The sequence below is a fragment of the Melospiza melodia genome, chromosome 24 (assembly GCF_035770615.1).
Source record: "Melospiza melodia melodia isolate bMelMel2 chromosome 24, bMelMel2.pri, whole genome shotgun sequence".
In the NCBI taxonomy this organism is placed as follows: Eukaryota; Metazoa; Chordata; class Aves; order Passeriformes; family Passerellidae; genus Melospiza; species Melospiza melodia.
In genome coordinates this window covers 5,587,433-5,614,052 of record NC_086217.1, presented here as the reverse complement: position 1 = coordinate 5,614,052, position 26,620 = coordinate 5,587,433, and the positions used below count along the sequence as shown (strand labels likewise).

Here is a 26,620-nt window from a genome sequence, read left to right as displayed (position 1 = left end):
CCTGATGATGGGGTAAAACAGTCTTCACTGACAGGTGTGTCTTCTAAATGGGAGTGGAATTTGGTTTATGAAGGAACCCTCAAAATTGAAAATTTTCCAACTAATTATCTTGTGAATCAAATTACCCTGATGGGAGTGGGACTGAGGGAAGGAGGGACAGGAGGGACAGGAGGGCCCCTCCTCAGGTACAGCATGGAGGAACTGTGCAATTCCATACTGGGAAAACACTGAGTGTTTGAGCTGCATGGAAGCAATTGGGATCAGCATTTCAGCCTGGAATTCTGAGGACTCACTGCCCAGCAGCTCAGTAATACTGTCAGTGTGACTGACACAGATCCTGGCCATTGGTCTTCCTAAAACAAACCCATTTTCTCAGATCAGCTGCAAAGATTGTACTGCAGCTGTTGTGAATCCTTAGAAAATCCTGCAGCTTGGATCTGTGCTGAACCCAGATGAGCTTTAGCCCTTTAACAGCTCCAGCAGGAGGGAGGGATCCTCCTCTGTCTCTGCCCTTGTGCCTGCTCTGATGCTGTCTGAGGGCACAGGAATGGATGCAGTTCACTAAAATGGCAAAAAAATAACCAAAAAAAGAGGAACAGTTTGTTATGGGACAAGCCATTGAAGCTGCACACATTGCCATCAGGTCAAAGAGGGAATTGTTTGGGAAAGGGCTGGAAGTAGAATTTGGAGGTGAGGAGGAAGCAGTGGAGCAGTGAGAGCTGCTCCTCTTGGGAGCAGAAATTCAGATTTGGTGCAATTTCACACAACCACAGGCAGAGAATGAGCAAGCTCTCTTCAGCATCACAGCTCAACACATTTTCCCCCCTTTTTGAGTTTAGCAGCTCCTAAAACCAAGCTGGCAAGTAACCTGAATGCTTCTGTACCCCTTCCTCCTGCAGGAGAGACCAAAACCAAAAATTCCTGTGTGTCACTTCAGGGATGCAACTCCACCCTTTGTGATCTGTGTGAAGCTGGTGAGTCCCACCCTTGGCTTCACCCGCAGGAGCAGCATTTGCTCCTCAGGAAAATGAGTTTCTATTCACTGTAAGTGCCTTTTCCCAGAAGCTTTTGTTCTACTGAATGGCTTTTTTTAATCACACTGATTGTGCAGGGTATTTTGGGATTTAAATCAGCAGTATTGGGTAAAATTAAGAATAAGGAAAGGGACAACTTAATTAAGAATAAGAAAAGGACCAGCTTCTGTGAAGGGGCTGGATCTGTTGTACTTCTTTCCCCAATACCAAATACACCCCCAATGAGCACGTGCACTCAGCCTCCTTTGGGCCAAGAATTTTGCAGGCCCATGTATGGCAAAGGCTTTGGTTTTAAATCAGACCTTAAAAAGCATTTAGTTTGGCCCTGCCAAAATCTGAAGCATTTTCTCTATCTGACTGTGGTAACTTATTTCAAGTAGTTTAATTGCCCTGATAATATAATTAGATGATAACCAGCAGTTCTTCTGCTGTTGTAACACAGATTTAAAATAGCAAATACATTGCAGTGGTAAAAAACAATAGAAACCCTTTTGACAGCAACTAAAACCTGCAGCTCCACACAACACTGACATTGTAATGCTGGGCTGATCACTTCAGGGATGGATCAGCTGGATCTCCTCTCCTCTGGTACAGCCTGATTTAACTTGGCACTCCCAGCCTCCTGATCAGCTCTGGGCTCAGAACTTGGGTTGTAAAGCCAGACTGGGAGTGCCTTGGGGCATTATCCTGTACTGCTGCTTGATAAACTCTTGGATCAGCAAGTACTATTACAACTAATTTAATTTTTCATACTGCATATAACAGTGGGTGGAAGTCCCCAGACAAAACATCTGTGCAACCTGTTCTGAAGCACATTTAATCTGTGAAGCCCTTACAATGAGACTATTATACAACATCTTGTCTGCAAACTCTGCTCTCTGACTGCAGTTGGGATTTCAGTCTATTTTTCCCCTCATGGCCACTGAGCATTTTCTGCTTGCTTATTCTTCACCAACCAAAGTTCATCACCATTTTCTGAAGAAGGAAGTGTGCTTTAAGGGGCTTTATTGGCTTTTATTTTGCTGTTCAAGGTAGGGGATTATTTTTCCTTTTGATACAGACAAAACCTGCATGTTCCTTTGCAGCTCTGAGAGGGTGATTTTGGAGATTAGATGTGTTTGTTAAGTGGGCTGTTTACCAGAAGTGACTCTCTTGGCCATGTACTTGGAGCAGCATTGGCTCATTTATTTTTTCAGGCAGTTCCTCCCTTGTGAGCACTGGCATGGCTTTGGTACCAGAGCAAATCCTTCTGCAAGAAGCAGGCATCCTCTGATCTTTGCTCATTTTACAATGGCTTCACAGGCAGCTGGGGCTGGAATTCTGCTCTCTGTGTGTGAGTTTTTGCTGAAGAGAATCAAAGTGTGGCTTTAGCTGCTCAGGGCCACTTCACCCAAGGGTTTGTGCTCCCTGTTTGCTCTTGCTCGGAGGTAAAAGCAAAATGCTTGGAAATGCTGCTTTGTGCCCTGCCTTGGCTTGGATTCCAACGGCTGGAAATGAAAGGGATTTTTATTTTTCTGTCACAGCAATTAAAGTAGTTTGATTGTATAAAGTTTTCAGAAAATTTGTGGTTAAATCTCTTATTGTACAGCCCTGCCTGGCTTTTCCTGTGCTTTGTGAATGAAAGATTTGTCTTTAACTCTCCCACTTAATTTAGCATCTGGACTCTTATGTGTTTTTTTTAACCCTCTATAAAGCAGTTTATTTTTTTTCCACTCCTTCAGTTCCAGTTGGATTCCCTTTCTGTAACTTCCCATCTTAAACATTCACAGTTAAAACTTCACTCTTGCTGTTCTGGGCCAACCACACAAACATTAATTTTTTGGGGGATTTTTTTTTGTGACATTCCTTAAGATCAGTAATTCAGGATTGCAGGAAGTGCTCAGGAATGCTGAATTTGCCCTGTTTTCTTAATGACATCACTGAGGTTGCTCAAGGACCAAATGTAGCCAGTTCCTGTCCTGATAACTTGACTGGGGCTCAAAAGGAAACACCTTTAACTCTGCAGAGTACTTCATCTGCTTGATGAAGGGCTTGTTTTATCAGACAACCTAAAGAGTGCTCAGAATCCAGCCAAACCCCTTGTTTTGTCCATTTTCTGCCAATGTCAGAGTTGGCAAACACCAGAGCAGAGCTGGGCTGAGCAGTCTTTGTGTGCCCCAGAGCAGCAATGCACAGGGAGGAGCTGTCTGATATCCCCCCAACACTGATTTGAATGCTAAATTTTCAAAATCCCGTGAATTTTTCAAAAGAAACTTTCCTGAGCTGTGGTTTATTTGTTTAGTTCTGCAAATGGGACTTTCTTCTGTGGCCTAAAGAATCAGTGACCCCAACCTGCTACAGCCTGAAATGAGTTTGAGCTCATTTTCTTCTTCTTCCCTCACAGGACATGACAGGTGGAGCCTTTGAAACAAACCTGGCCACGCTGAACCTGAAGGAAGGGAAGGATTATTATCACTTTAACTAAAGCAAGGTGAGGCAGTGCTGCTCTCTGTGTGTCTGCGTGCAGGAAAACCAAATTCTTCAGGGGTTTAGAACTTTTTAGTCATTTGGGATTTGTTAATTTAATTTTTGGGCTGAGTAACCCCTTTGTAAGGGAGGTCACAGTTACACCAGAGTAATGCTGTGTGCATTACTTTTTACTGTGCACATTAGTAGTTATTACTGGGGTTTTTTTACTGTGTGCATTACTACTTTTACTGTTGCATATCACTCAGTTTGCTGGTAAATTGTGATTAACAGTCAGTGAGCTCCACTAATTCCAACTCCCAGTCCAGCTTGCAGGAATACTTAAGAAGTATTGAATAATATCATTTATAGTTACTTTATTCAAAACCAAACAGAGTGTGAGCCAGCCAGGTTGGAAGTGAACACCTGCAGTTTGCAGCATTTACATCACAGAGAAACTGGCTTGGTTTTAGCTTCTCTGCCTGAATTTTTCCTTCCTTTCACATTTGTAGAGGTGTCAATACACACACAGCCACTGTTCTACTGTTGGGATTTAATTACAGCCATAAAATAACAGTGTAATTACAATAGAATGTGGCCTCCCATCACATTGAGCTCACTAAGGATCAATTTCAGAGTGATTTCATTTTGTAGGGGGTAAGAAATGAGCTGGAGTTCTGGCAGTCTGGAGTCTCCTAGCAGTCCTGGAGCTGCTTGAAGAACTGCCTCACCTTCTTCAAAACTGAGTTTACCACAAAACTAATTTGTCTGAATTAGTTACATAAAGAGCTGTTAAGCTCTTCATTTGTTTAAAGCTGTTTATTTGCTTATTTGTTAAGAGAGGCTTTGACATCAGCTGAAGTGAAACCTGGATTTTTTTGGTTAACTATGACATAGGAATAACAGACTTTTCCACAGGGACATTTGATGCTCAGGATGATTTCAGTATCACTGAGTGTTGCCATTCTCACCTCTGAAAAATCAGTCTTGAAGAGATCAGTGCAGCAGGTCAGGTTTAATTCTTGCTGTGTGTACAAGCACAGGCTCCATTCAGGGAGGTACAAAACCCTGACACCAAACCAGACAGCTCAGAGCATGACAAGAACCTGCCAGACAGCAACATTAAAAACTGAAAACAAGGAATTTTTGTCTTCTTCCTGTGGCACATGGGTGCTTTCAGGCAGGCTCTGCCTCTCCTGCCCAGCAGGGCAGTGCTCAGGTGTCAGGATGGATCAGGATGTCACAGCTCAGCCTCTTCCCACCCTGGATCCACTGAGCAGCTCCAGGACAGCCCAGCAGCAGGACCTGCTCTCCTCAGGCTGAACTCTGCAGGGAGAAAGGGAAAAGAAAGGGAAAGGGAAAGGGAAAGAGAAAGAGAAACGAAAAGGAAAAAGAAAAAAGGGAAAAAAGGGAAAGTCACTTGGAGCAGGCAGCCCCCCTGCTCCCCTCACCCAACACCTTCACCTTGGAATTCCCAGTGAGGGGGGAATTTTGGGTTGCAGGTGGGAGATTCTGGGGAGTTTTACACTCAGAACAAACCCCCAACTCCCTGTTTTTCTGGGAACTGGAGAACTTTGTTTTTTCCAGGAAACAAGGGGAAAGAAAACCCCAGCCACCTGTTTTTCCTGGGAATTTGAGGGGAAATCTCCTGTTTCTCACAGGAATTGTGGAAAACCCCCCCCAAACTCCCCATTTTTCCTGGGAATTTGGGAGATCTCTCCCTCCAAAGCCCCCCATTTTCCCTGGGCAGGATTTGGGATCCCAGATTTACCCCCAGACCCAAAACCATCTCAGACCCATCCTGGGGGGGCTTCAGGCACAACAGGGAGGAGGTAAAATCCCCCTCCCTCCCATTCTCAATTTTTCTGGAGGGAAATTTGGGATTTTGAGCCATTTTTTTTGGGGGGGGGGGACTGCAGCTCCTTGTGGCATTGCTGTCCTGGCACTTCCCAGCCCTGTAATTAACTAATGCAAACGGAAAAGAAAATATAAAGCTGCAATATTTAGTCCTTTTAACACCATGGTTTGAACTACCCTCCAGCAAATTTCAAAAATTTAAAGGAGTAGGAAGTATTGATTTCAGCTGGAAGCCAACTTCATTCTCCTTTTTATCCTGCCATATCTCCCTCGGAGATACTTGGATTTAGATGTATTTAGATATTTCTTATTATTTTAGATATTTTATGATTTTATTATTTTAGATATTTTTATTATTTATTATATTTTTATTATTTTACTACTAACAATTTTTAGATATTGTTATTTCTTAATATTTTAGATATTTCCTATTATTCTGTTTATCCTAGAGACAGCTCTCTCCTAAAGTATCAGTCTTCTCTAAGCTTTCAAAAATTAAGGATTGACACAAGGAGTTTTTTGAGATCAGAGAGTTTATCTTGTAAGATCTCTTATTTTGAGCATAACCTTTCTATTACCTGATTAAAAACTGAACAGCAACACTCAGGTCAGTTTTTTGTTCTAAAAACAACTCCTTGCTGGGCAGGAGGTTCAGACACTTGTTTCCCAGAATTATAGAAATGTTAGCTGAGGTTTCTTAAAATTGTACTAGAAGCAGATGGTCAAAACTGGAAAATGAGTGAAAACACTGCCATGAGTCAGCAGGAGGTCTTTGAAGGGTATTCATAGTGTCTTAAGAATGAGTCTTTAAAGAAAGATAAATATTTATATCTACACAGCAACACATATTCTTTAAAACACTAAAAAACCTCTTCTAGAACCTCTACCCAAGCAGAAAGTTCTGTACTTCTGAAATACTGAGCTGGGTGGGCATGTCCAAACTATCTAAAAATATACATTACATACATATATATATATATATTTATGTATATATATACACTTTATGGTTTTGTATGCTATCCATCCACAGAGGCAGTGCTGCAGTGCTGTGGTCTGCACCACCTCACGCCATCATTTGCTGCTGAAATGGAGAAGTTGCTGTCGCTTCCCCTTCCCCAGGAAGGGCAGAGGAGCAGTGGCTGCACATCTGTGTCTGGAATGCGGCGCTGCCAGCCCGGAATGCTCCCTGGAACGGGGCTGGGAGGGCCTCAGGCAGCAGCTCCAGCCATCCCACGTGTGCTGCAGCTGGCTGGGAGCATCCTCAGGGACAGCTCCATGGAAAAAGCAGCCCCTGGAGCACATTCCCACCTCACCTTGGCCACCAGCTGGGGTCTGGGCACTTTCATGAGGTCGCAGAGGCAGTTTCGTCTCTCCCTCACCACGGGCAGCTCTGCTTCCCTGGGAGAGCAAAGGTGATTTCCAGTTAATTCAGGAAAATCCATAAAACATCCATAAAACACCCTCAGTGATCCCTGTCCCCCCTGCACCACAATGGATGTGTCCTTTCATGCACATTTCAAATGACAAGGGTTTTTTTGTTGTGTCACATTTGAAGGCTAAAGGACCACTTTTGTACCACCCTAAGTCAGATAAACCACAAATACACACCAGATCTGCCACAGGTCTAATAAAATGGCTAATTTTAGCTAATATGAGCCACTGGCTAATAAAAGGTCCAAGACTATTCTTTTATAGGGTTTTATATTAAAAAACCCCACTTATTTGTACAACTTTTTTGATTAGAAGTTCATTTAATTTATTCTCTAAAGTGATTGGATTTGGAAAAGACTCTCCCATTCCCTCTAAAGAAAAAGCAAAAAAGGGTGAGTTATTTATAACTTCAACCTTTTTTTATTTTCACACCTTGGGCAATTTGTCTTATTTACCACTGGAAATTTCCCTGTGGCTAAACAAAGTGTATTATTTATACAGTAATTTGTTTAAACTCTGCATGACACAATTGTATGATAAAGTCTCTGGAGTCCCAACAAGGAAAATATGTGCATCCCAGTAATTACCATACTCCTTCAAATTCTCATTCGGCTTCCTGCTGCTAATACTTAGGGTAATTCAGAATTTAAACTGATTATTTTAGCACTGGGAGACCTTGAGGAAAACAAGCAGCTCGCTGTGACACTCAGCAACAACTTCAAATCTCTTTTTCTGTAAATAGCTCAAATCTACCAAGATAAAACAATTAAGTTTTGAGTAAATGAGCCCTTTGTCTTTCATCTCAGAGCACTGGCCACAGTGCAGCAGGGCACTCAGGGCTTGCTCCAAGCCAGTGTAAGCCAGGCACACCCTAAAAATGACAGGGTGAAAACAGAATATTCATTTCTCTGGAGTGTTTTTCTGGGGAAGTGTTTTGCTTTGATTTAGGAATGAGTTGTTTATGAGCAGAGCTGAACTCCACAGCTTTTCCTGTAGCACTGTGAGTGGAACCATCCCTGGGGACAGCACTCAGCTCATCCTGCAGTGTCAGGAACAAATTCCTTATGCAATTCCTGAGCCAGCCTGCCCTTAAATGCAGGTTTGCTCATGGAGCTCTGAGTCACACCCAACAAAATCCTAAACTTCCACCTGCATTAAACAAGGAACTGTAACCACAGCAGAACTGCTGGCAACCACTCCTTCCAACCTGAGACTCCTGTTCCAGTTTTGTACTGGAAAATTCAGAAAAAGAGCAGCAGCCACCCCTGCAAATGATAAACTCAGATGAACTTTTCACAAATATAAAGTTCTTTAAGCTCAAGCACGGAAATAAAAGTCAAACAGTGTAACTGCAATCTGCAAGTCTGTCACCCATCCTTAAGGTGTATTTGTTCTTTGAACTTGTCTGGGATAAATTTATTTCCATGAAATGTCAATGAACACAAAAAGCCATTTAATATAATGACTAAATAAATTATATATTTTTCTATATTTGTCTGTTCTCTGTTACTGCTGTTTGGGCCAGGTCTGTGACAAGGAAAAATGTTTAACAAGGCAGCAAAATGAATAAACAAATTATTACCTTAGAATTCTGTATTTTCTCAAACCTGCCCAGCTAATAATGCCCAATGCTAGAATTTGCAGGAAGGAGAAAATCCAGTGCCAAAATTCCCTGCTCCTGTCACTGCAAAGGGGCTCATGGAATGATTCTCTTGCTCTAAAAGTCACTGGATCATGCTCATGAAGAACAGGACCCTCTCCCCCTGCCCCTGGAAGGAGGTAAGTAAAAAAAAAAAGAATTACATTCTATGAAGTGGTTGTTTAATTCATGCCATCCTATCCTGGGAAACATCTAAACTGCTCCAATTCCAAATCTTTGCTTGAATACAAGGCTTGTAGCATGTTGAGTAATTACATTTCATGGGAGATTTGAGCTGTTCTGCTAATTCTGTTGTTTTCCAGCTTGCAGAGATCCTTCCTTTCCCCAAATCCTGCCAGTGCTCGTAAATGCCAAGAAACTGTCTGTGCACTTGAAGTTTGACTGTTTGCACAGCCCAGTCTCTGCTTCGTGGAAAACTTCCAAGATTTCCTCCCTTTTTATGTTGTTAGAAAAATATGGCTATTTTACTTTATCTAATGGTGATTTTATACATCCCCTTCCAGTGGGCCAGGATCCTGGAGAGCTCTTTAGAGCAGAGGAATGTCGTGGAAGCAAGAAAGAGCTGAACCTGAGCTATCACAGCTTTCACAGGGACTCAGTTTTGGTCCCTCCAGGGCACAGGGGCTGTTTGGGGACTGCACTGCACTCACCAGTTGGTGTCACTGAGGATGGCCATGGCCTGCTCCATGATGGCCGGGTCCACCACGTCGCTGTAGGTCAGCAGCATCTCGTACACCTGGCTGGCCGTGGTCTTCCTGATCTGCAGGGATGGGGAGAGGCAGCAGAGAGCCAGGCCAGAGCCACAGGGGCTGCTGAGGGCAGGGGACACCCAGGGACCCACAGGGACCAGCCAGGGACCCACAGGGACCAGCCAGGCCAGAGCCACAGGGGCTGCTGAGGGCAGGAGACACCCAGGGACCAGCCAGGGACCAGCCAGGCCAGAGCCACAGGGATGCTGAGGGCAGGGGACACCCAGGGACCCACAGGGACCAGCAAGGGACCCACAGGGACCAGCCAGGGACCCACAGGGACCAGCCAGGCCAGAGCCACAGGGATGCTGAGGGCAGGGGACACACAGGGACCAGCAAGGGACCCATAGGGACCAGCCAGGGACCCACAGGGACCAGCCAGGCCAGAGCCACAGGGGCTGCTGAGGGCAGGGGACACCCAGGGACCAGCCAGGGACCAGCCAGGCCAGAGCCACAGGGATGCTGAGGGCAGGGGACACCCAGGGACCCACAGGGACCCACAGGGACCAGCCAGGCCAGAGCCACAGGGATGCTGAGGGCAGGGGACACCCAGGGACCCACAGGGACCAGCAAGGGACCCACAGGGACCAGCCAGGCCAGAGCCACAGGGGCTGCTGAGGGCACGGGACCCATAGGGACCAGCCAGGGACCCATAGGGACCAGCCAGGCCAGAGCCACAGGGGCTGCTGAGGGCAAGGGACACCCAGGGACCCACGGGGACCCACAGGGACCAGCCAGGCCAGAGCCACAGGGATGCTGAGGGCAGGGGACACCCAGGGACCAGCAAGGGACCCATAGGGACCAGCCAGGGACCCACAGGGACCAGCCAGGCCAGAGCCACAGGGGCTGCTGAGGGCAAGTGAGCCACAGGGATCATCCAGGCCAGCTCCTGAGATCATCCAGGCCAGCTCCTGCATTCCCAGGAGTCACACCCTGGGGATGGTCCTGTGCAGGACCACCCTGTCCATCCCTGGTGTCCAAAGCAGCCTCATGGCTGTGCCCATTCCCTGGGCAGTGCCCCATTGTGGAAACCCCCCTGAGGATCCCCCTGATCTCCTAAAAAGTTCTGTGCCAGAATTAAGAAATGAACAGGACATCAGAACAGAAGACTTCAGTCTTCTCTTACCAACAGTTCAGCACACTGTCTGCATCTCAGTGTACAAGGACAAGCCACCAAAAATCACATTTGAATTATTTTTCGTTTGTAAAATTCTTTTTCATTTGTCAATTTTTCAATGTGCAAAGTCTTCAGTACTTACTATAGGGAAGGGATGGCAAAGGAGGAGAAACAACTGGAAGAAAACTTTCTCTCTCATGTCTCCTTGAAATTGAATCAGCCCACAAAATCTAGAAAATATCAGAAAAAAAATCAGATTATAACTTTTGTTTCATAACAGATTATAAAATCAGTTATAACTTGTGTTATAACTGCACAAGTAAGTTTTGAGAACTAGGATGAAGATAGACATTGGGAAAAAAACAGGGAGGGGAAAAAGAAAAAGCAAATTATTCCCTTTTTTTTTTTCTTTCTCTACAAAGAAAAAGCAAATTACTCCCTTTAAGCATCTTAAGGACTATGAAAATTTTAAACCTTGTTCAACTTTATCACATCATATGTTTCACTTCAACCATCCAGAACTATGAGACTCCCACAACCTTCAATCACATGTATCTGTGTGTATTTTCCATTTAAATTCCACATGAACCAGACCTCAGTGTTCCATCTGGTAAGTGAAATACTCCTCATTTCTGGGAGAAAAGATTGATTTCATTAACTCACACTCCTATGCTGGAGCGAAGCTTCCGGATGTCTTTGGACCTTTTGATCTCTTCTTTACAGAGAGTGAACAACTTCACTGGGAAGGGATGGCTGAGAATGGGAAAGAAAGAAAGAAAAAAAGATGAGTAGAAGGTTTCAGCAGAATTTCAAAGACATTTCATGATTGTCAGGATGCTAAAATAACATTCCAGGGCAAGGCAAGACACACTGCAGGCTGGTTTGTGGTCCCCCTCAGCAGCTCAGGGGAGTTTGGCCACCACGTTCCTGAGCCTTATTATTATTTAATAATTTAATAATTAATTATTTACATTGCTATTATCTGTGTGCTGAGGAGTGACCTCCTCTTAGCCAAACAGGTTCAGTCCATGCAGGATAACTGCCTTGCCATGGCTTGTGTTTAAGCAGTGTGGAATGATCAGAAATACCATGTCAGGAATTACATTATCCTATGGCCAAATAACAGTTACTCACTCTGTGTATCATCGTGGTCATTCCCTAAGGTCTCCAACCAAACTTTACATAAAAGGGGATGAATGTTGTTCATAACTACTCCATTTTACAGCCCAAATCATCATGGTCATTCCCTAAGGTCTGCAACCAAATTTACATAAAGGGGATGAATGTTGTTCTTAGCTACCCCACCATTTCACAGCCCAAATTCCTTCAGTGATTCCAGACAACGTAATTAAACAGAGGGCTCACAGTTCTATTACATGGACAGGCCATGAAGCCATCTTTAAATATATTTAGCAAATTCTTTTCTTTTTCCACACAGTCTGGGAAACGTGATTCTCACAGCTCTTTCCCAGACACTCGTACAAACACAAGTGCTTTTAGTTATTCCAAGGATCTATTTAAGAGAAGGAAAGAGGGACTAATGCTTTTATTTCAGTTCAAATTATTTAATCTCTTACTTGCCACACTCAAGGCTGAAGTGCCATAGATGCAAAAGAAACTATTTCATATTTGTCTAGTGAGCACAATAACTTTGAGGCTGTGTATTTTGGAAACCTCACTGCATTGTGTATGGGAAGCAGAAAGCAAAAATAGCAACATTCATTTTCTACTACTGCAATTCAGAGCTGTGGATAAAAACTATTAAAGAAAGCTGGGTACTGTCATCTGTTGAAGGGCAGAATATTTAAAATAAGATGTTTATAGCAGTGCCAAGATGTTTTGTTAAGGTAACGTGCCTTGTTCTGTAGAGTCTTCCAGACAAGAGTTAGTGGTTTTTAATGACTTCTTAAAAATTTGTAACAAAATCCTGGCATGTACTGGCAAACAGTGAACTATTTAAAAAAAGTGAACAACAAACCATGGTAAACTGAGGTAAAGAATTTTACACATGACAGAACAACAGACATCTGCATGAACGAGTCTGTGTGTGTCTACAGGCATGGATTGGTCTGGGTTGGTGAGGGAAGAGCTCTCTGAATGCTGAGGTATATTTTGTCTTACCTTGGTGGAATTTCTCCTCCTCCCTCCCCAATTACACAAATTCCCTGTGCACAGAGCTAATTGCAATCCCTGCAGTGCATGCCTGCCTCTCAGCACAGGCCAGGCCAGTCAGTGAATTAGGTGAGATTTAAACTGGTTGAACAGCAGGGACAAAACTGAGAAGGGGAGCAACAAAAAGACCAATTGGAACAAGAGCATCTGGAACAAATTTAAAACATGGAACCTCATGAGCAGCATTTTGTGTTTAAAACAGATGCACTTTCCTTTCTGTTGGTTGCCAATTCTACATTTGCAATAACCAAACTTAACCTGTGTGTGATCTCAAATGACTCAAATAGCTTGGCCTCTGTAAAGGAAATTGAGAAAATTCCTTCTCCTGTGTGGGCACTGTGCCAGCAGGAACAGCATCAGCCCTGGGGAAGGAAAGTTCTCTGTGCATTCTGTGAAGTGGGGACGTGTGGCACTGCCAGAGGTGAGCTGGGTCTCAGCAGTGCCACTGCCAGGGTGCAGCTGCCACCAGCCCCTGCCTGCTTCCTGCTGCACAGCTGTTCATGCAAGAGCAGGAAAACTGCTTAAAACCAATCCAGGGGAGCATGGACACATGGAAATTATCATGGATACGTGGGGACACAGACTTCCTTAAAGCACTGCAAGATCACCAGAAAAAACCAGAATACATGGGTGCTGCTGTTAGCGTGTAAAGTACCTAGATGTAGGAGAGAGAAATGCCATTTATTACCCCAGAGAGCACAAGATCCTGAGCTGCCATTCCAAGGCTGCTCTGTTTTCATGGCCCTGAGTATCATTCCCATCTTACCACACTTCTGAGGAGCCAGCAGCCCCCAGGGCAGCCCCAGCAGCACTGGGGATCCCTCATCCACTGAGCAGCAGGACCCTGCACCACAGTGAGCAGCGACACTCCAATGCCAGCTCTGCCAGTGGCCTCAGCTCTCTCTCCTCTGTCCTCCCTGCCCTCAAGGGTCCTCCCACCATCCAGGTACCTCTGTGCTTTCAAAGCAGCCTCTGGAGAGCTCCAGCAGCCCAGGGGGCATTTCTGAGAGCTCTGCTCCAAGCTGTGCCCGCTGCCTCCAGCAGTCCCCAACCCACAAACTCTCTGCAATGCCACCAGAGCAGCTCCACAAACTGCCCAGGGATGGAATCAGGAGGGTTTGGGCTGTGTGAGCACAGACCTGAGGGCTCTGCTGCCCTGCTTGGTGGGAGCAGCAGTCAGTCAGTGATGCTGCAGCATCCCCAACACTTCAGCCCAGCACCCACCTGCCTGCTGCCAGGAGAAACCTTCCTCTTATTCCCTCCCTATTCCCTTCCTATTTCCCTCCCTAGTCCCTTCCTATTTCCTTCTTATTTCCCTCTCTATTCCCTCCCTATTTCCTTCCCTCTTCACTCCATATTCCCTTCCTATTTCCCTCCCCATTTCTTTCTACTTCCCTCCCTATTCACTCCCTATTCCCTCCCTATTTCCCTTCTCATTTTCCTCCTCATTCCTTCCTATTTTCTTCCCTATTCCCTTCCTATTCCCCTCCCTATTCCCTCCTTATTTCCCACCCTATTCCCTCCCAATTTCCCTCCTATTCCCCTCCTTACTCACTCCCTATTTCCCTCCCCATTCCTTTCTATTTCCCTCCCTATTTCCCTTCCTATTTCCTTCCCCATTTCCCTCCCTATTCCCTTATTTCCCTTCCTATTTTCCTCCCTATTCCCCTCCCCATTTCCTTCTCTATTCCCTTCCTATTTCCCTCCCTCCTTCCCTCTCTTCCCTCCCTATTTTGGCACTGGTGGGACTGAGGAAAGCTCTCAAGCCCATGGGAGAAGAGCACTTTTCACCCACAGCATCTCTCCAGTGCCATTCACTGCAGTGCCACAAACCATTCCTGGCTGCAGGAGGGACAAGCAGGTTGATGTCACCTCAGGACAGGTAGGAAACAACAACTGGAATATTCCTGACAGCAGCTCTTTTCCCTGAGCCAAGCACAACAGAGGAGCCAGTTCTGAAAGCCATCTGATGACCCTGGGGATGAAGCTGATTCATTTCCAGCCCCACGGGACAGATATTCACCCTACACTCCCCATCCCTGCTGTTCCACACAAGGTAAATCCACCTCCCCTGAGCACAAACATCCAAACCAGGAGAGAGGGGATGAACACCAGGGCTCACTTGTCCTTCTGCACAGAGATCACACACCAAGCACACAGAGCTTCCCCAACACTGAGATTCAGCTGCAGAACCACACCAGAAATGTTGAGCTTTATATTCCAAACTGTACAAGCTGCAGGGTGTGAAAAGGCAGGAAAATGCCTGGTGGGTTACACCTGTGCAAGGCAGGAGTGACACCCTGTGGCAACTGGTTTTAACTGGAGCACTCACAAGGGTCAAACTGATCCTGCCCCTAATCCTGGTTAAATGAAGCACTGTTGGATATTTCCCATTCTGGACTGTGGATGTTTTATTAGAAAATAAATGTGTGGGAGAGCAGAGTTTCCATTTCAAACATCAAAATGCATGTGCAAACACTTTTTTACAATGCAGCAGTTGCCTATTTGGTGGCTGGTTTAGGTATAATCCTGACAGACATCCTACATGCCAATTCCTTTGCTAAAACTCCATTCAGCCCAACGTGGTAAAAAAATAATGAGGGAAGGAAATGAAATGGGAGCTGAACATCCCAAGGAAAAATACATGAGATACATGCTTGTATCTCAACTTGCATTTCAGGCACACTGGACCTAAAACCACCTGACACTGCAGGCACTTGTGGCCTTTCCATGCCACCAAACAGAGTCCCTATTTTCCCACCCACCCTGTGATGTTCTTACACATTTTTATGAAGGTTGCTCTGGAAAGGGAGTAAATGATTCCATTCCAGAGAGCAGACCCAAAGTCAGGCTTTTCTGTTCAAAAAGGAGCAGGTGGCATCCAACAGCAGGGGCAGGCAGGCCTTGCAGCAGTGGATTCATCCCTAACTACACCCAAAGGACCTAGCAGAGTAACAAAATGCATGAAAGGGAATTTTGAGCTCCCCCACCATGTGTTGATCCACACACAGAGCATGGCAGAGCCCTGTAAAGCAGCACAGGAACTCACCCATGGCCAGCTCTGCACCAGGAGACACCCACATTCCCAAAATCTGACACGTGCAGGAATGAAACTCTCCATCATCCATAACTGCAGGAATGAAACTCTCCATCTTTTACCTGCCTGCCACCTCCCCCCTGCTCTGCCCTTCCTGGCTCTGCATGGTCACAAGTTCTGCACCCCAGGCCAGCATTTCACTCCCTTGACATCAGCATGATCCACTTGGCTGCTTCATTATTCATTCTCTTTTTTTGGTTTCATCATCAAACTGGAGGCAAATACATCTGGATCAGCTTCAAAATCTTTCCCCCCATAATAGCCCTGGATTTTATTCCAGGCTTTTACACAAAGCATCACAATGGCACCACAGGGCTGAGTGTGAGTCACTCACACAGCAAAGGAATTGCTGCTACCACTGGGTTTCTGTTCAGTGACCTGGGAGACAAGACTTTGACTGGAATTTCCACCCATAATCTCTCACCTTCCCCAGCAGGGATGGCTGGAGCCTGTGTGGAAGCCCCAGATCAGTGGCACAATTATCAAACTGAACAATATTCACTCCATCTGTCTTTGACTCACTTTAAATTCTCATTCAAACAGGGACTGCCAAGTGCAATTTCAGAAATATTATCTAAAACCACACTTCAAGACAAGAGTGAGCTTAATCAAAACTTTCAGAATGATGAAGGCTCTTCACTGCTGTGAGCAGTTCTTGAATCAACAAGTTCCCAATGCAGTATCTGTGCTTGCAGGATCTACATTGCACAATTCTGTAAATACCTGCAGATGTGCCAAGATGCTGCCTGGGAGAGCTTGTGGAATAGATTTTAATATTACCAAAATTCAAATAATTCTTTTCTTAAACATCTGCAAAACCCCATGATTTCACACTGGAATATCTCACTCATATTTATCTGTTCCTAAACTGAACACTTTCCACAGGACTGAGCTCAGAGTGGAAGAGCTGGGACATGACTTTTTTATTATTATTAGAATTTTAATTAACATCTTTGGAGATGTTCACATTAAGCAAAGCAGTGGGACTGGGGGAGCCATGGGCACAGAGGGTTCTGCAGCACCACACAGGACAGTGCCAGTGCTCAGGGCTCCCAGTACAGCAAGGAATGTGCTCCAACCAGCAGGGATTTAGGAAGCTGGAAAATGAAGAATGGATCTGACACTGGCCCAAGAATCCCAGGTGAAACATGCAAATTTAATTTGATTAATGTCCCGGCTGTCAAACAGGGAACAAGTGACAGAATTCTACACAGACAAGAGACTTAAGGATTTTACCAAGACCCTTTCAAGGCCGTTTGTCCCACTTGAGGAAAGTTAAAGCATTGCAATATAGACTCACACTGGAGCCCTGTGCACCCCCAGGGCAAGACTGAGGAGCTCTGATGCACAGGGGGGAATAAACCAAAGAAACTTCCAGCAACTTACTTCTCCTGCTCAGTGAACATATCAAAGCAGCCATTTGCCAGCATCTGGTCCAGCATTGTCAGCAGAGGCACAGACACCCTGAGGAGAGAAAATGATTCAACAAGGTGAACACGCTGCTTGGCATACAGATATATACTATTTTGAATCAGAGGCAAAGAAGGAAACTTCCTACATATCTACACACAGGAAATTAGAACTTTGATTTACACAGAGGAGGGTTGCTCAGTACCTTGTGTGTGTTGGCTGAATGGGGACATTCCCTCTCAGCCAAAAAGGAAAAAACCTAATTAACAACTCCCCTGCTTTACATTTGCAGGGTCCTGAAAACACAACTGACAGTGTTAGAAAATATTAATCTGTTTTCTAGAGTATGAACAATGCATTCCACAGACTGTACCAGAAGTTACAGCACCAAATGAACCAACACTTGTCAGCTGGAATAACCACAGCCATGTTTTCAACACTTGAGACAAGAAACAAAATAACAATACAATAGTATTTTTATTTATACATTAATATAAATAATATAAATTATATTAATAATATAAATAATATAACACAATAAATATTATAATACTATCATAATATTATATTATAATATTACATTACAATGTTATATTATAATATTCTAATAATATAATAAATATAAATAATATATTTTATAATATAATATAATACTGTAATAAAATAACATAAATAATATAAATTATTAATATAAATAATAATATAATAGCTAATATACATTAGTATTTCTACATTATACATTTATATTATTTATTTAGTGTTTGATTTATACAACAGAACAAAGGAGAATGGCTTCAAACTGAAAAAGAGCAGGTTTAGATGGGATATTGGGAAGAAATTCTTCCCTGTGAGGGTGGGGAGGCCCTGGCACAGATTGTCCTGTGGCTGCCCCATCCTTGGAAGTTTCCAAGGCCTCGTTGGATGGGGCTTGGAGCAACCTGGGCTTGTGGAAGGTGTCCCTGCCCTTGCCAGGGGACTGGAATTGGATGAGTTTTGAGTCCCCTGCAACCCAAACCCTTCCATGATTTAAAACTTGAATGTGCAGAATATTTTGCCATCACTCCTTGGTTTCATATTTTACCACACGTTCTGCTGCACCAACAGCTCTATTAAAGCAAATTCATGAGCCTTGGGCATTCACTGGATGTGCCACAGATCTGACTTGCAAAAGGGAAGGGAAAAAGGGGAAGGAAAGGGAAGAAGGGTTAAAGGGAAAAGAGCCAAGGACGAGCAGTACCGGTCATTGCGCAGGTTGTCCTCAAAGACCTTCAGCAGCGTCTCACAAAAACTGCCCAAAGCACTGGGGTCACTCTGGATCTTCTTCATGTGGTCAAACAGGCTCTGGGCAGAGTATCTGAGCTGCAACACAACACCAGGAACCTCCAGTGAAGGACAGGAAAAAGCCACAGCCCCACAAACAGGGGCTCCAGCCCTGCCCTGCAGCAGCACAAAGGGCACAAAGCAGCACCAAACCCAACTGACCATGGCTGCATTACCTGCACTAGCCCATTTCCAAGGAAAGTTGGGGTTTTTTGGGTTTTTTTCCTTTCTAAGCTGGCAAACTTTTGACTTTTTTCCCTTTTTAAGCTGACAAACTTTTGAGGTTTTTTCCTTTTTAAGTTGACAAACTTTTGGGGTTTTTTTTCCCTTTTTAAGTTGTCAAACTTTCAGGCTTTTCTCTTTTTTAAGCCAGCAAACTTTTGGGGTTTTTTCCTCTTTAAGCTGGCAGACTTTTGGGGTTTTTTCTCCTTTTTAAGCTGGCAGACTTTTGGGGTTTTTTTTTCCTTTTTAAGCTGGCAAAGTTTTGTGGTTTTCTCCTTTTTAAGCTGGTAAACTTTTGGGGTTTTCTCCTTTTTAAGTTGACAACTTTGGGGTTTTTCTCCTTTTTAAGTTGGCAAACTTTTTGGTTTTTTTCCTCTTTAAGCTGGCAAACTTTTGGGTTTTTTCTCTTTTTAAGTTGGCAAAATTTTGGGGTTTTTTCCAAATTGGCAAACTTTTGTGTTTTTTTCCTTTTTAAGTTGACAAAATTTTGGGTTTTTTCCCTTTTTAAGCTGGTGGACTTTCGGGTTTTTCTCCTTTTTAAGCTGGCAAACTTTTGGATTTTTTGCTTTTTAAGCTGGCGGACTCCCTCCCAGAGCTGCTGTGGAAGGGGAGCAGGCACAGCCTCTGTGGGAATCCCCTTTTCCTCAGAAGCCTGACCATTTTATCAAGGAAAGAAAATAAAACATTGGATGAGAATGAGAAACATCACAAATGTCTTCCCAAAAGCAAATAGAGGAATCTATATTTAAACATTTTATCTAACAAAGCTCATATCAGTAACATTTATGAGTGCATCAGTACCCAAGAATAAGAAACAATTCAGCCTTGGCTCAAAACTCCGAACTATTTTCCCAAAGCTTCAGCCTGCAAACAGCACAGCCCAGCAATCCTGGGAAGCAGCACAGGAACAACCCTCACACTTTGTTCTGTACTGAAACATCCTGGGCAGGGCAGGAGCAGAAATATTTCTTTAAAATGGTTAAGCAATTTGCAGAAATTATTCAGTTATTCTGAGTTTCAGAATGAGAGTCAAATCTCAGTAACATCTGTACTAATATCTAATAATAGATATACAAATGTCTATACTAATATAATGTACTATTATATTAGTATAATATATATATTATACTAATATATCTGTATAATATACATAGATTATTAAAACAATCTGTGCGTTTAAGGCTATTATAAATAAATAACAAATATTTTTCTTTACGCCTTCCAAGAGCAGAGATCAACAACAAGCAGAGGAAATCCCATCTCAGAAAAAAATCATAGGTGGTGTCATTTTCTCTCCTATTTCTTTTGTGTCTTAAATCACCTCAGAGATCTCACACCATTTTTTTTAAGGAAGTTGAATGACTCAGTGCTATCTCTGCACATTCAAATGACTTGAAAAGGCAAGAAAGGGCATGGAAGTAAAGGGCAACAAGCACAGCTCCACGTGGGGTGCTCCAGAGCTGTGCCAAAGCAAGGCAGAGCTGCAGGATATCAGAAACACTGGAGAATGAGGACAGCACAAGTAATTAAAAAATACAGAAGTACAGGTGTGGATAATCCATCATGTAACTGCTTGGCAGATTGAAAAAGGGGGCATTTTCCCAATAGTGGCAGAAACTCCAGCATAACAACATGACATGAGCAGGTTAAATCCTTATTTCCTCCTCAGGTGAGCTCCTTCTGTCCCAGCCTCAGTATCTGAGGTGTAATGTCATTTGCTCCTGAGTATTTGAAGAGAAAAATATTTCCAAATGTCTTCCCCATCTATGCAGAACACAAATTCACACTGCATCAAACATGTGACATTTACCTTTCCCTAGGGTTCCATAAGGACTGGGAGAGGAAATTAGGAGGTTAATGGGCTGGAACTGGGACAACTTTGGATCCAAATTTAAGAGGAGGCCTGAGACTGACCTTGTTCTTATGGAACAGCAAAACCAGGGTTTGCCAAGGTGTGACTGCCCCAACACTGAGGGCAAGAGCAGATCCTGCAGGGACAGGAGATGAACAGAGCACAGAACAGAGCTCAAGGCACCCTGCACCTGGTGACAGTGATGCCTCAGGTTTTGGCTTTTGTATTTTTCACATTCTGTGCTGCTTTAGTGTGTGGGTCTGGGTTCACATGAGGGGATGTGAGCTCTGTGCACAGAGCAGGGAGACAAAACAATTCCTGCTCCAGCTGGGCACCAAGGACAAATGACCCAAATCTCAGCCCAAGAGCACAAACAATGTGGAATAAAGAGAGAGAAACAAGGATGGGACTGCCTGGGCTAAAGCTGGAATGGGACAATGAACTGCAAGGTGCAAATGGAGCAGAACTGATCACAGTGACAGACCCTGTGTGCATTTTGGGACCATTTTGGTTCATCTTGGGTGCAGCCCTGGCTGGGCTCTTGTGATGCCTAAGGTGGATCCATTGAGGAAATCCTTTTAATAAATCCCGATTTAGAACCTCTGTTCTAGGTCAGCCTTCTCAAAGCATCAAGAGAACTCAAGTCCTGAAGGTTCAACCTCCAGTACCAGGGCAGGTCCCTGGTGTGGTTTCTACACAACCCTTCACCAAACTGTTCCCAGACAGATGTGCAGAACAGAGCTACAGCAATTCTAAAACCAGCTTTGAGGGCTGATATGGTCAAAAAGATTCAGTTGAAGCTAATCCCAGTTTGTAACAGAGCATTTGTTACATCCAAAATCTCAGCTACACATCAGTGATTGAGACACCTGACCCACATCAGGGCTCTGGTTTGTACTTTCAGCAGGGATGCCTTACATGAAGCAGGAATATCATCATTCACACTATTTTGCTCTGTAAGAAAAGAATGCCTGGAATTATTCTCAAGTGTATTTTGCTCAAGAACTCTCAACCAAGAAAAGAGGATTTGGGGCCTCTTTCTTCCACCAAATATGCATTGATTTGCATACAATTTGTCCCAGTAACCAGATGTTTTAGAATATCATCTACTAACGTCCCAGTATTTTTGTTTGTGAGATCTACACAGTAACACAGCTTTGGTACTGCCTGGGAGGAACTTTAAGAGTTTAGAATACGTTGCTCCTTTTTTTTTTAAAGCTTTATTTACAATTTCTTTACGACTTTAAAATGCAATTTTCACTCTTTAGGGGGAAAAGGAATCACAGGACATTCTGTGCTTAAACAAAATTTAGAATGTAATGTAGTTCAACAGTAATGAAATTATATCAAAATTATATCCTGACTCCTGCAACTGCAGGGTTTGTGCACTGGAGAAAGACCAGCATTGTACATCTGATCTCCACAGACTGAGGGGTTTTATGCAGCCATAAGAAATATACATCACTGTGGGCCAGATGTATAATTAGGAGATTCTTTTACACAGAGAAAGTGCCCTTTGAACCATGGTGATGGAGCAGAGTGCCAAATCCCACAGGGAATGACATCTTCTGTTTTTCCAGATTATTTCCAATGCTTGAACTGCAATTCTTCCAGCAGCCCCACTGCCCCCACAACACTTCAGAGACCCCACATGGCTCCTTCCAGAAAATCTCTTTAAAAAGCCAAACAAAGAACTACTTTTGCTAAATATACTGCAGAGCAATTTTAGCTGCAGCCAAACTGCCCCTGACCACGGAATTACAACAGAGCCTTTCTCCTGTGGATTGCCTGGGATGAGTAAAAGACAAACTGACATTTGAACTCAGATTATCCTGCAGGATATACAAGAATTTTCTTTCTAACTTCCATGTCCACATGTGTATGTGCACAGATATTTTTGAAGTGAGAGGGAAGAGAGTCACAACAACACATCACTGCAAGAACATATATTCCAATAATCTTTTCCCCCAATCCATGATTTTAAAAAGCTGCTCCTTTCATTTGGATTTAATAGGATCATTCTTAAAATTGTCTATTAATGTTTTAAACCAATCTCTGGATATTGAGCAAAGAGTGCTACAGGCTTTGACAGAGTAGCTTGAATACCAGTCATTGTAAAACACATCAATTCTAATTTCTATATCACATTTTAAATATTAAAAGTAATTCACCACACACATACACTCCCAAGTGTAAGTGCCCTCCCTTGCCTTTCTATCTGACTCAAGAGAGAATTAGCTCATCTTCTTTCTAAAGCCCTGGAGAATATTTTAGCCAGAAAAGAAAGAAAAACTGGAGGGTCACAGAAAAGTTAACATTTCACAATCACAGTTTGAGAACACTGCAGAAGGTTTCCCTTAACACACTGTCAGATGGTAACAAGGGAAGGAAGCTGCATGCAACTGAACTGTTCCAACTTTTCATAAATGCAACCAGGAGTTTAAAAAAATTAAAATATTGAATAAGAATTTTCCTCTGACCCCAGCTAGCAGCCAAAAAGTCTGTTTCTCCAAAACTTTCCTCTTTTTTTTACTTAGACAAATAACTTTGGTTTTGGTGGAGCCTCCAATAATTAACTGTGCTTGACTGTAAGCTGAATTTCATGTGCATGTTTGCCATTAAAGAAATCTGTTAAGAGTTACATTGTCTATCTGATAATTACTGTCACAAACCAACACACACATGTTTCCAAAGTTCTAAAATAGCCCTTGCCATATAATTAGTTGCCATTTTAGAAAGATTAAAATGCTCAGAATTGGTTTGAACACAAGAGACTGCACAGACACTGAATTCTGTGCTCCACCAGCCCAAAGGCTCACAGACATCTCTTGATGCCAAGAGCAGAACCCACAGCACCAGGCAAAATAAAAATCACTTGGGCAAGTTGTGGCTGACCAGGGGAAGGCCTGGGAGACAAGATCCAGGTGATTTTAACTCCTTCTTGCTGTGACCCAGCAGGAGCTGCTCCCCCTTCACAAAATTCTCTTTCCCAGCACTTTTCTAATGGTTTTCTTAATTTGAGATGGAAATCTTAATTAGAAACACTCTTAACCACTGTTGGGGTGTTGACTCACAGCCTCCTCCTCTTGTTACAGGCCCACTGGGATTTAAAGGCTTAACTGACAGTCCAAAATATTCTGTTACTGCTCTGATATTCCTCTGTGGTGTCATATTGAACCACGTCCTTACCCCCAAACTGTCTCCTTACATTTTACATCTTTGGCCACAACAAATCAAAAAAGTTATAAGGCAAATATCTGGAAACCAAGAATTCTGAAGCTACCAATACAAGTTGTAATAAAAGGACAGAAGGATACACTGAAATTAAAAGAAAGTAGGGAAAAATTTTGCAGCAGAGCAGACTGCCAAAGTCAGTGATAAAGAGATTGTTCATGCCAGAAGAATGAAATAAGGATTGCAAAGCTCAGAGGATTTAGACAGACATCTGAATGATATTTCTTTGTAATGGAACTTCTGACATCTCATTGGTATTTTAGTAGAAAATATATAAAAAATAATTTAAAAAAGAAACCTGTGCATACTGTTAAGACCTACTGACAACTACCAGTTAACACCTTGCACCAGGTGACAAATGAACTGGTTTTCACCTCATTGGAGAAGAGTAATGCCCTTGCACTGAGCTGAGGGGCTCTGCTTGTGATCCCAGCTGGGAGAGTCAGCACAGGGCTGGGATTTGTGGGGCTGGAGCTCTCAGGTCCTGCCAGGCCAGGAGAGGACAAACAAAGCACCCTCACTCCTTGTTCCCTGCATGCTGAGCTGTTGGAGCTCTGGATGCTGAGAATTTCTGACTTTCTGTGCTGACAGACTCTGACTCCCAGGAGAGCACTGCATTTGACCTGAGGCCTTGGAGAAGACTTCCTAGTTCTTCTTCACCTTCTTCTTCATGAGTTTGGGTGGTATTTTGAAATATATGTGGACAGAAAAGTCCACACTGCGGACTTTGAGCAGCCAGTTTTTGGGTTAAAAGTGAAAATAATTTAGGTGACATTTCTTAATTGGACAGATTAGTCTTAAAAGACCTTGTAGCAAGAGATAGTTAGCCACTTTTGTTCCTTGTTAATGAAAGACTACAGAACTGACTGCTGTGAGACTATAAAAATCACCTAAGCCTGAACATCAACTGTTGACTCAAGTGCCTTCAACCCAACCTCAACAGAGGCAGAAAAAAGAAGCTGAAACCCAGCATAGAGCAAGTCAAGAGATGACACTTTAGAAAGGAAAGCCAAGCAGGCCATCAGGTCTGAAAGCAGAGGTCTCCCACCACCAGCTACTCAACAGCTGACCCAAGGACAGACCTGTCCCAGGAAAGGCCAACACACCCTCCCAGCACTGCTGATGCTGATGATCAGCAGCCTCACAGACAGAGCTGAGGATCACAGCAGGCTGAGGAGCCCCCAAGCACAGACAGAGCTGACAGACTCTGACTCCCGGGAGAGCACTGCATTTGACCCGAGGCCATGGAGAAGACTTCCTTGTTCTCCATGGGTTTGGGTGGTATTTTGTAATTGGACAGAAAAGTCCTCATTGCAGACTTTGAGTGATCAGTTATTGGCTTAAAGGTGAAAATAATTTAGGTGTCATTTCTTAATTGGACAGATTAGCCTTAAAAGACCTTGTAGCAAGAGATAGTTAGCCATTTTTGTTCCTTGTTAATGAACTGCAGTAAAAATCACCTAAGCCTGAATGTGAACAAATGTCTCAAGTGCCTTCAACCCGACCTCAACAGAGGCAGAAAAAAGAAGCCCAAAACCAGCAAGTCAAGAGAATGACACTTTAGAAAGGAAAGCCAAGCAGGCCACTGGGTGTGCAGCAGGGGTCTCACCGTGGTCTCTGTGAGCCCCCCCACGGACACAGACAGCCCCAGCAGCACGTGGTACTGGTATGCAGGCAGCCCCAGCAGCTGCGTGATCCGAGGGAACGCCTCCGACGCCGCGTTCCAGTTCAGCGTCTCCTTCTCCCACCTGAAAGGGAAGGGAAAGAATCATCCTGTGTGGCTGCACTGCTCTTCTCCTCCTCCTCACACTGCTCCTCCACACCAGGGAGGAAGGTCTCTGATTACCTAGATATCAAATCAAACATTGGTCTTTAAGTATATGGGTAAATACAAATCAAAGCTTCAGCCACTGCCAGTAAAGAGGAGGAATCTCCAAATCCTTGTTCTGATCCAGGGGAGATCTGAACTGCACTCTCCTTTCCCCAGACACTTTTGCCTACATTCACAAAACAAGTTTCTTTCTGCAGTTTCATTCTGTGCTCTCTCCCATCACCAGCTACTCAAGGGCAGACCTGTCCCAGGAAAGGCCAACACATCTTCCCAGCACTGATGATGATGATGCTGATGATCAGCAGCCTCACAGACAGAGCAGAGGATCCCAGCAGGCTGAGGATCCCCCAAAAACTGAGCTGGATGTTCCTCACTCCCATCAGCTATCATAATCACCACTCAGGAACGAGTTGCTCTCACTCTTACTTTAACTAGAAAGTCCATCTTGGAAAACTACTGCAACTAGAGCTTGGTTAAAACAATAGAAATCATTAAAAACTATCATTATAATCAATGTTTTCTGGTTCAGGAAAAAATATGTTCATGCATATTCACAGGGCAATTCAATGAAATTCTGACAACGCCATACACATATTGGGCATAAAAATTACATCAGGTTGCTTGGTTTAGGTGAAACTATGTGCATTTATCTTTAACTTTCATTGTTTAGGACATTTTTCAATACATTACCTTGGAAATATCCTCTCTAGCTCTTCTCTGTGAGGGATGTGGGGAACTGGAGGATGGTCAAAGTGCAAAAGAGTAAGGAACACAGATCCTGCATGAGCTCGGAATTTATCTATTTTTTCAGCTGACTGTTGAGCCAGCCAGCACATAATCTGCTTGCAGCTATAAAGAAGAAAACAATTAATCAGAAAATTTAAGCAGTAGAATGTGTATTTAGATTTAAATGGTTTCAATTAAATGAATTAGAATGATCCTGCTAGGAAAGTATTCTGGTTTAACTCTTCAGAATGAACACACAAGTGATTTAGGACACCCAGATGGTGACAGAATCTTGAGGCTTTATCTTCCACAGATCAATCAACCAAAAAATCAGCATGACATTAATGGTACAGAATATTTTATCCACCTTTTACACATACTGGCCCACTCTTCATCCAAAAAGATAACAAAGTGATTGATGGCCTGGCTGAACTGCTACATTTCAGATGGAAATAGAGCAGAA

General features: G+C 43.6%; 2 protein-coding genes across 4 annotated transcripts in view; one reads left to right on the top strand and one right to left on the bottom strand.

Annotated features, from left to right (window-relative positions):
• B3GNTL1 (UDP-GlcNAc:betaGal beta-1,3-N-acetylglucosaminyltransferase like 1) overlaps window positions 1-8,258 on the top strand; it is a 107,018-nt gene extending 98,760 nt beyond the window's left edge. For all 3 annotated transcript variants that reach the window (XM_063175631.1, XM_063175632.1, XM_063175629.1), the window contains exons 11-13: window positions 900-974; window positions 3,418-3,504; window positions 6,367-8,258. In XM_063175631.1, coding sequence (XP_063031701.1) covers window positions 900-974; window positions 3,418-3,498 — 156 coding nt within the window. In that variant the 3' untranslated portion in view covers window positions 3,499-3,504; window positions 6,367-8,258. The remainder of the gene's footprint in view (window positions 1-899; window positions 975-3,417; window positions 3,505-6,366) is intronic.
• The window catches only part of TBCD (tubulin folding cofactor D), a 122,902-nt gene continuing 100,761 nt past the window's right edge, over window positions 4,480-26,620 (bottom strand). The window contains exons 32-40 of the mRNA XM_063175628.1: window positions 26,122-26,280; window positions 25,210-25,348; window positions 18,210-18,331; window positions 16,949-17,026; window positions 10,957-11,046; window positions 10,436-10,523; window positions 9,078-9,187; window positions 6,650-6,734; window positions 4,480-4,805 (exon numbers count right to left, since the gene is read on the bottom strand). Coding sequence (XP_063031698.1) covers window positions 4,794-4,805; window positions 6,650-6,734; window positions 9,078-9,187; window positions 10,436-10,523; window positions 10,957-11,046; window positions 16,949-17,026; window positions 18,210-18,331; window positions 25,210-25,348; window positions 26,122-26,280 — 883 coding nt within the window. The 3' untranslated portion in view covers window positions 4,480-4,793. The remainder of the gene's footprint in view (window positions 4,806-6,649; window positions 6,735-9,077; window positions 9,188-10,435; window positions 10,524-10,956; window positions 11,047-16,948; window positions 17,027-18,209; window positions 18,332-25,209; window positions 25,349-26,121; window positions 26,281-26,620) is intronic.